The 10,226-nt window shown below is 40.3% G+C and overlaps 1 protein-coding gene across 1 annotated transcript; it reads right to left on the bottom strand.

The window, feature by feature from the left end:
• Positions 1–653: 653 nt before the first annotated feature.
• Positions 654–9,920, bottom strand: MRPS10 (mitochondrial ribosomal protein S10). Its single transcript, XM_052648881.1, has 7 exons — positions 9,864–9,920; positions 6,891–6,955; positions 6,731–6,803; positions 4,683–4,819; positions 3,609–3,717; positions 1,997–2,086; positions 654–1,518 (listed from the first exon to the last, which is right to left on the bottom strand). The coding sequence occupies exons 1-7, from the start codon at positions 9,909–9,911 to the stop codon at positions 1,435–1,437; spliced, it is 606 nt and encodes a 201-aa protein (XP_052504841.1). The 5' UTR covers positions 9,912–9,920; the 3' UTR covers positions 654–1,434.
• Between the last annotated feature and the right edge of the window lie 306 nt (positions 9,921–10,226).

Below are 10,226 nucleotides of genomic sequence, written 5' to 3'. Positions count from 1 at the left end.
AGAGGCGAGGGTGCACGTCACCCTACTATAATTATGTGACTGATTGATAGTCTGTAATAAAAGCACCAAAAAGGGTGAGATGTGGGTCTGTATTTATTTTTAAAGAATCTTTTTATAGTGAAAATGAGCCACAATGGCTGCTTTGTTATGTATATTTACTATTATATTGCTTCTGTTTCATTGATTAGTTCTTAATCCTGAGGCTTATTCCTAGGGTAATCATGCTTTATACATTTGTGAATGACAGTCCACAACTGAGGTGAAAACAGAATGAGGTCTTGGCGGACAAGGCTGTAATTCTTTTCAAGTTAATGACAGCAATGTAAGTCTGATACGTAAGCAGTGTGCATTCAGAACACTCATACCTGATAGCAGGTCAGGGAAAGAGAACAGGGACTCCAGTTTAAGGGGGGAAAACTGAGAAGTCAAACTACCCCAAAGATGAGAAGGAAACCACAAGACAAGCACCCGATTCTTCTGTAAAAAGGAAACGAACCAGTCCCTTGGGGTTGATACACCAATAGTCTCAACCCACTGTCATCCTGCCTCTTTCAGAGCTCTTTACTGCTATCTAATTTCATGGAAAAGTAGACATCTCCAAACAAAAAGAGTGCTATTCACCAAAAGAAAGAGGTCTTACCAGCATGGACCTTAATAAGGAAAAGTATTTATTTGTGCCTTGCACAATGTTGGAAAGCCATTATTGCTATTCAATTTTTGGTATTTACTACAGTACTGGGTGCAAACCTAACAAAAGAAAAGCTTACTGAATAAATGAATTACAGGATGAAGGAACCAATAATCAGTGATTTCTCGAGAGCTGAAATTCCATCACAGTGACCCTTCCAGGCAGCCCCAGAGGGGTTCAGCGCAAGCCACAAACATGCTTGATCTGATGCAAAGTACATCCATTTTTAAGAACGTAATGCTCACATGAGGCAAAACTTGGAGGTCACCATCCCAAACTATCATATGCCAGCCTACACTAGGTAAGTACCAAATCTCAAACTGCTCAATGTTTAATTAACCAAAGGTTCCTTTTAGGTCCCTCAAAAGAAAAAAAATGTGTGGGAGGAGTATGTGGAACACTCATTTTTAGATGAATGAAAAGACAGAAATCACAATCAGTACAAACTAATAACAACAGTAGAATAATAAAATGTCAATTTCCCTGTTTTGGCACAGAGTGGTCCAAATGGTTTGCTCGTATTTGTTAAAATCAGAACTGAAATACATGAGGCTTACAAAAGAGCAGATAAAGTGGTTCTTGCACAACAGGCCAGTGTATCGTAAAGTTCTGACCCCCGAGTTACACTGATCAGGCTATGTGACCTCAGGAGAGCAGTCGGGTAGACCTGAAATAGTTCTCATTGGAGGGTCCCTCCACTTGACATGTTCACTCCACATCCTGGCACAAGTGGTCACTGTGGGACTTTACGACTTGCTGTCTCCTTTTTCCTCTGGTGTTGTTTCCCAAATTGGCTTCTTGATGTGTTCTGGTAACTGTTCTAATCTTGTCTAGAGAGAAAAACAAAATTATAGTATAATGCACTTAACTGAACTCTTTAGCCACAAACTGAATGTATTCATTCTCTTCCCTCAAGGCCTCTGACCTTTTTCTTTTACCCCCTCATCTTGTTGCAGGACTCTGAAACAAAGAGAAGGAAACTCAATGGAAGATAAACGCTCACATCCATAATCTGCGGCTCCTCAGTGATCTCCAGGGACCACCAATCAATGTGGAACCTGTGTTGAGACAACTGCTGAGAGGAAGGGAGGCATCAGAAGTTGCTCTGGGAGGATGTGGGCTGCAGTCTGCTGAGCTGCCCCCACCGCTCTGGGGGCGCGGTGGGGGTGGGGTGGGCAGAGAGCCCAACCACTGGGACAAGTCTCCCTCCAGGTCCTCCCCTCCACCAGGGCAGCTGAAATCAGGCGGCAATGTATCCACACAACAATACAGATCTCCCTGCAACTGAGAGAGAAATTCAAGCCATACCTTTGTAACTTCCATGGCAACTCCTTCAGGTAAGTTTCGCTGAATATATTCCAAGTAGACATCTGCTGTACTTCCAGTGAGATGCTCTAACTAAAATTTCAAACATGAAATTGGTTCATGCTATGCTGTTAAAGTAGAAATTTTAAGTTTTTTTTTTGGGGGGGGTAAAATCAGCAGTCATTTCTTTATCGGTGAAATTTTCAGAATCCCAATTTAATAGGAAAAAAGTGTAGATCCTCTGGTTGAACTGGGGAAACATTACTCCCAAATGCCTTAATGTCAGGGCTCCATGAAACCCAGATGGCAAACATGGTATCAACAACAGCACAAGAATGTCACAAAACAACTCAAAAGGAAACAAAAAACTAAATTATAAGACAATGTAAGATTTTCTGTATGCTCTATGGCGAGGTGAATAAAATTGTGGATTTTTCTTTTTCATTTAAGGGTAGGGCAATGTCTTAATACAATGCCTAGTACAGAGCTTCTCACATAAAAGATGCACAAGCACTTGTTTTAATAACATTTAACAATCATTTATTGTGTGACAAAATAGTCTAAGTGCTTTAGAAAATATCTCATTTAATCCTCACATTAACCTTGAGAGATGAGCCCCATTATTATTTCCAATTTAAAGATGAAGGACTTAAGTAAGGCACAGGTCACACAGCCAGCAAATGCTAGTGCTGGGACCTGGCTGTCTGACCCCAGATCCCATGCTTTTCTCAACCACGGGACTGTGCTGACCTGCGTGGCTGCACAAATGAATGATAATCAATGAATGAAAAACCTTAATGTTGGCTATCATGGATGTGGAGAATTCAGTGAGGATGAGAAAAGAATTATTAGAGTTGTGTGAAAACTTAGCTTGAGTTTCTGAAATATAAGCAAAATTATTCCAACGCTAGCTTAGTGTATAAAAATCAGTCAACACGGACTTCACTGACTGTCCAGTGGTTAAGAATCTGCCTTCCAACACAGGGGATGTGGGTTCGATCCTTGTCACTAAGGTCCCATAAGCCACAGGGCAACTAAGACCACGCTACAACTAGAGAGAAGCCTGAGCACCACAATGAAAGATCCTGCATGCTGCAACTAAGACCTGTTACAGCCAAATAATTAAAAAAAAAAATTGCCTGCAGTTTCTTGTTAAAAATACTAGTCAACATAACGTGTACTCCTGAGTTAAAGTCTGAACTACTCCAAAAAGGTGGCTCAGACAATAAAGAGTCCACCTGCAATGCAGGAGACCTAGGTTCAATCCCTCAGTTGGGAAGATCCCCTGGAGAAGGGCATGGCAACCCACTCCAGTATTCTTGCCTAGAGAAACCCATGGACAGAGGAGCCAGGCAGGCTACAAGTCCATAGGATCACAAAGAGTTGGACACAACTGAGTGACTAAGCAAACACACTCTGAAAGATGGCTTTACTTGAATATTTTTCTATCACGTTTCTTCCATAAACACAAAAACCACTCATCTTCTCTATAACTATTGGACATGGACTGACTGAAAGGAAGCCCACAGGCAAAGTTAAAGGAAAGTTATGATGTGCTCATGTGAAATTTGGGACATTAAAAAAAAAAAAGCCTGAATATCTGAAATAAACTCACCTCTAAACATCTGTAAAGTGTTCTCATTTCATACTGAACTCTGTGCTTCTTGAAAATATGCACTGATTTGAGAAGAGTAAATCGTTCTATTTTCCTTGGAGGTTCATGTCTGGAAAATTAATGGGCAAAGCAACACACTTAAGTGATGTTAAAACCTGAGTCACTGCTATCAAAGCATGATTCCGCAATCTTGTAGGTCAGGCTCATGCTCAATTATAGGCATTAAATATCATTTACAAACTTCCATTTGTTAATATTGTCATCTCTAACAACTGCTGCCATAAAGCTCAGGCCAAAATAAACCCACAGACAGCAACAGGAACATTTGCCACAGACCCAAAAAACAAGCCTTGGCATGCAAGTGCTCATGCGCACACACGCGTCTCTAGCTTTCATACCGTTAAGGACCTGCACAGACCAAATGTATGAGCTGGGGGAGCAGCACTGTGTGTTGGACACAGCTGTGGTATCTGCTGTGTGCATTACAGATACACTGGTAAGCACAAACTATAGTCTGTTACAGTAAACGTGCATGTTCCTTCAGTTTTGTTAGAAGGCAAGACTGGCAAAGCTCCAAATGGGCCTCGTTCAGCATCAGAGAGCGGATGACAACATAAAGGAGGTAGTTACACTTGACCCTGCAGAGACTTTAAGGCCGTATGAGGCTCACTCTGCTCATGCATCGAAGTATTGGGTTGTGATGTTTCTTAAGGCAGTTTTAAAACAATGGATATAATAGCAAAGATCACCAAATCCAACAGGTCTGAAAAACTGCGTGTTCACCTAATCCACCTCCCTGCCCCATGGAGATTCCAGACACACAGGCTTCTTGGGACTCCTATGTCTATGCCATTTCTAGAGAAAGGATTCCTTCATTTTCCTTGTTCACTCATTCTAGTATTTTAAAATTCTGGCAGACAGGAAGGAATGATTCTGCTTAGAATAACAAACCTCAACTCTCTCCATCATGAGTTTCTGTCCCATTTTAAGAGTTCAGACCTAGCTGGGACTGGCACCATTTTCCTGACTGTGTTATAGCTGCTAACGGGTCAGATTAAGAAATATCATACTTACACTTTAATAGAGATACCAAGTTCTTTAGCAGCAAGCACTGCAAAATATTCATAACTGTCCAATACAGCCTTATCATGGCCTTTTACTAAAACTGACAGGCGCTTATATAATGTGTCCGGTTCATCAGAAATGGTTATCTGCAATTTTAAAATCCAGAAGAAAACCTTCAGTCATGGTTCCTCTAATATTTATACTGGAAAATTTAAAATACTATCCTCAACTGAACAACTTCACAGTTTACTAGTAAGTGGGGAGAAAAACGTATCTTTAAATATCTAGATACGACTACATTCAGACTCTAGAATGACCCTTAAGAATCAGTTATAATACAGTTTGAATCAAAAGGATTTTCAAGCAACCTACAAAATCACCAATGGAACCCTTTAGCTTAAGTTACTGAACCCAAAATAAACAACAGGAAAGGACTTAGGGGTTTGTTAATAAAACTAGCCTGATCAGAAGAACTGGACTGAGAAGTAAACTCTCCCATTTCAAGCTGAATGACAACAGGCAAGTCATACACTAACCTCATTGCACTTTAGTTTTCTTATATATAAATAGGACAATACCTGTGCTATAGTTCATGGCATTTCTGCTGGGAACAAATAAGAAAGCACAGATTTAAGTGCTTATAAATTATAAACATCATTAAACAAAAGCGAGCTATTGCTACTCATGTTCTTTTTATTAGGTTTGTCCACGTTCATTTTACCTGCCCTAATAGAAAAATGACTCATTTCTAATTAAAATGACTGTACATTTAACTTCTACCTCTTCTATCTTAATACTTAAAGATCTTAGAAATAATGGGTTTGACATCTCTGACTTTCTTCCAAGAGGTAAATTACCCTCGCTTCATTCATCCATCAAACCAATAATTTATATTACTAATCCGATGTTTCAGAGTTAAATCACTTTGCCCCTGAAAGTAGATCTACTTATTCACCAGGAAACTAGATACTCACTGGCAAGTACCCCCAAATATGGTTGTTGGAAGAACAGAAAATACTCACATACTATCCTTAAGTGAAGGGACAACAGAGGGGGAATATGGCCCTAAGATCTGTAATGACCAGTCTCTATAGGGTTTTAAAGATATGTTGAATCTGTTACAAATACTAAAAATCAAAAGATTTCACATAAATATTGGAATTTCATTTCGTGTGGAAAATGTAGACAATATGACATCACTAGATCTGATTTTCCACATAACGCAAGTGGCTACAGCAAGTAGCAGCTGTCTTGCTTAAAAAGGGCACAGCCTGCCACTGTGGCCACCCTGTCACCTTTCCATACAGGCCTGGCTCATGCAGGCATCTGGAGACTCGGCATTTATATATGCTATTAAGTGAAAACACTGAACCAGCAGTCTATCAGATATATCACAATTCCAGTTTGGTGTGTGTGTGGTGTACATAGATGATTATATATAGAGGTCTAGAAGGATTCATGCCAAACTGTTAAAGGGGATTATTTTTGATGGATGGGACTGCACGCATTTGGTTTAGAACTTGTAAGGATTTTATAAAAAAACTACAAATAACCAAAAAACTGGGTTGATGGAACCATGACTTTCAATTAAAGGAAACAAGGTTACACAGATGCTCCTGGATTGCTTGTGATAATGCTCACTGTGAACAATAAAGCACTGTCCAGGCCCAGACTTACTGTCTTAAAATGAAAATAAAGACTTGAAGGCCACACACACACACACACAAAATGCTTCTATACTATAATACCAAGTATTCAGCATCACTGATTATGACAACTCTGCACACTGTACTGAGCTAAAAGTAAAAGACTGCTCATTCCCACAGTTATCTGGGGTAAATAATTTGTTCAATTAGCTCTTACCTTGACAGCCTGAAAGCGACCCTAAGCACTCAGGGACATCAGAGAATACTTTCCTCAGGCTCACTGTGCGCCTGCCAGTATTCTAGAACACATGTTTTTATTCATAAAGTCTTTGGGAAACAGCCTCAAATGAAATAAGGAGGAAAATTTATCGCTAATGTAGCTTCTTATGCCAAGAAATAGGGAGTGCATACCGTAGGCTTGGTCAAATCCTTGGGGACATCAACGTGTAGGTTTGAAAACTGTACCCACTTCATACTGGTGCTGCTATGTGTGGAAACAAAGAGAAATCTAAGTAAAACAGCATAAGAGTCTATTTTCTTATCAATTTAGCAAATCCAATTATATACTTACAGAAGAAAGCCATCGTTTTTGGCTATACTGCTCCTAGAACTGCTTACAGAAAAATTCCTTGAACCCTTAAAAAAAAGGGAGATGTGTATTAGAATTGAAGTCAATTTCCAAACCAGTCATTGTTTCCATTATAACCCAAAAGAATACTTCAAACAACAGGTTTTCTCTTTATTTTAGATGAAGATATTGGGGTAACTGGGGCTTCCCAAATAGCGTAATGCAAAGAGTCCACCTGCCAATGCAGGAGATCCTTGGGTCGGGAAAATCCCCTGGAAAAGGAAATAACAACCCACTCAAATATTCTTGCCTGGAAAATCCCATGGACAGAGGAGTCTGGCGGCCTACAGTTCATGAGGTGACAAAAGAGACACGACATAGGAACTAAACAAACAAAACAAACAATTAGGGTAACTAAACTGTCAAATTAGGCTTCATTAGGAAAAAAAAAGATGACAATGGTTGATAACAGAGCTGATAATCAAAAAGGACTCTCAAAATACCACAGGCTATATCTTTTAAATCTCAGGAGCAGGAATTTTTTAAAAACAAGCAATTCTCACGTGAATAGCTATGAATTACATATGTAGATATTAAGGAAGAAAACATGTGACTTCATTTGACCATTATTTTTTGCAGACTAAATGTATTTCAATATAATACATATTTTACTTAGATATTTTTGAGCATTAAGAAAAAATGTCTTTATAATTTATTGGGCTGGAATAAGAATTCTAACGGAGAAGGCAATGGCACCCCACTCCAGTACTCTTGCCTGAAAAATCCCATGGACGGAGGAGCCTGGTAGGCTGCAGTCCATGGGGTCGCTAAGAGTTGGATACGACTGAGCGACTTCACTTTCACTTTTCACTTTCATGCACTGGAGAAGGAATGGCAACCCACTCCAGTGTTCTTGCCTGGAGAATCCCAGGGACGGGGGAGCCTGGTGGGCTGCCGTCTATGGGGTCACACAGAGTCGGACACGACTGAATGACTTAGCATCTTAGCATCAAGAATTCTAAAGTACTCTTGAAGCTTTCATCCTTTTCCAGCATATTTATTTCTTGCTTTGGCTGGGATAACTAGCTTATAAGTAACTAGCTATAACAACTAGCTTATAAATAAACTGAAATACACATTGGAATTTACACCCATCTTCTATCACTACTGTGCCTCATACTGCAACAATCCAGCCTTCCCAAATCCTTTATTATCAGCTCCCCCTGGTGGAACAAAACTTCCGGTTGTAGGAAATCTATCTTACTGTATGTAACACATAATCTGACACTTGCCTTTTTTTTTCCCCTAAGCTTTCCTGAGATTTAAAAGTGCAACCTGAGAAACTGGAAGCTTAACAGATCCTTAAAAACACTTCAAAGTTGAGAATACCAGTTTAGTACAAACAAAACTAAAACAATGGAGGGTCACCAAAGTTGTTAAGAATGCCTATTTGTAGCTGTCTTTACCGAACAAGGAGGCAAATCAAAACTTTCATAGTCTCCCTTGGATAAAGGGGGAAAAACAAAAAAGAGGAAATCAAGCACAATACCACCAGCTGGTAAGAGGTACAGGCCTTTCTGCACACATACTCACAGAGAAAACTGCCTCCCATGTCTGTGGGCTAATGAGCCCACAATCCAGTTGTGCTGAAGGACCACAGGTCTAAGGAATATGACACTTCTGTTCTTAAAATCTCAAGCCTAAACTGCTATTACATCCACAAATGAACCTTAAGAAGTTCTTACCTTTTCTTTCCTTTCTTTTTTTGAGGGAGTGGAGCCTCTGCTCTGAGTAAATGTGTCTTAAAAATAATTCAAAATTTCAACCTCTAACGCTACCTGACTTAAGGACAGTGGTTCTCAAAGTGTGGTCTAAGAACCTCTGAGGGACTTCTGAGACACTTTGAGAGGCGGCTCCCGAGGCTAAACTTATTTTTTATAATAACAGTAAGATGGTATTTTCAACTTTTCCACTCTGGTCTCGCACCAAAGTACAGTGAAGTTTTCCAGAGACTGTATGACCTCTGACATAGTAAGAGACTGCAGAAGCAGCTAGAGAAGCTGTTTTCTATTAAGCCAGACATTAAAGAGGTTTGCAAAAACATAAAACATGCCACTCCTCTCTCTCAATTTGTTTTGGAAAATCTAGTTGCTTTTCATAAAATTGCTAATTATGTTAACATGTAATGAGTTTTTGTATTATTTTTAATTAAGGATTTTTAACATTCTAGGTTGTATTTTCCAATAAGCTAAAAAATTGATAGCTCAAAAAACACAAAACTCAAAAAAAAAAAAACCAACACAAAACTCAAAGCTCTTTGGAGTCCTTAACTATTTTAAAAAAGAAAACACTTTCTATTGTATGGGGTGTAGCCGATTAACAATGTTGTGACAGTTCAGGTAACAGTGAAGGGACGCAGCTATATACATTAGGAGAGAATGTATCCATTCTCCTGAAGAGTAGAGGAGTGCTGAAGCCAAATAAGAACCGCTGCCTGAATTTTTTGCTTTTTCTCCAAAAAACCCAGCAGAGGATATTCAGCTCACTCCTCTGACTTCAGCGACTGTCATTTGAGTCTCAGAAACCTGGGTATCAGGAAGGTATCTCAATCTGATTCCGTGAGAAGCGTCTAAACTCTCAAGCTACCAAATTTTCGCGAGGTGTAGTTTCCTGACTTCTCTGAGCCTATTTCGCAAACGTGAAAGGCGGGGTCTGCAACATTTGCTGTCCAATATCCTTTCCACTTCTGATAGTCTACTCTTCTTCTCGTTCCTGTCTTTGCCCTGACTCATTAACTTCTGTTTTATCCTGAGAGAATTAGACATAAAATCAGCCCTTTTCTCGCCACCTTCTTCCAAACAGCGGGTCAAGGTGCGAAATAAATATCGCGGAAGATGGGAAGAATGACAAGTGGCAATCAGACGTAATGGTAACTGTCCCTGTTAGGCCGCCTAATCCGCGCAGCGCGCTCCTTACCTGCCAGAGACGCCGGCCCAGGGCCCCAAACACCGCTCGCGCCGCCATCTTGCCGTTCCTGCTCCCCCGGATTGCCTCCGGGGTCACAGAAGCGTCCTCTGACCATAGAGTTCCGCAGAAGGAGAGAGTGTATCCTTGTGTTCCGGCACAGGAACAACCATAGAGACGTGGTTCCACGCTCTCTTAGAGTGAACACAGCCGGCTTCCTTCAGGTCCTAACCTGGCCCGTCCGCCTATTTATAGCTTCAGCTTGTATCTAGGTAGTTAGCGACTTCCGTCAGCGCTTTCCTCTTGAAATCGTTTGTGCTTTGCAGTTCCTGTTTTGTTGGAGGTAAACATAACCACACGCTTGGAACAAATATA

The sequence above is a fragment of the Budorcas taxicolor genome, chromosome 11 (assembly GCF_023091745.1).
Source record: "Budorcas taxicolor isolate Tak-1 chromosome 11, Takin1.1, whole genome shotgun sequence".
Lineage (NCBI taxonomy): Eukaryota > Metazoa > Chordata > Mammalia > Artiodactyla > Bovidae > Budorcas > Budorcas taxicolor.
Note: the sequence above shows the minus strand (reverse complement) of the source record. Positions and strands in the feature narration are given on the sequence as shown.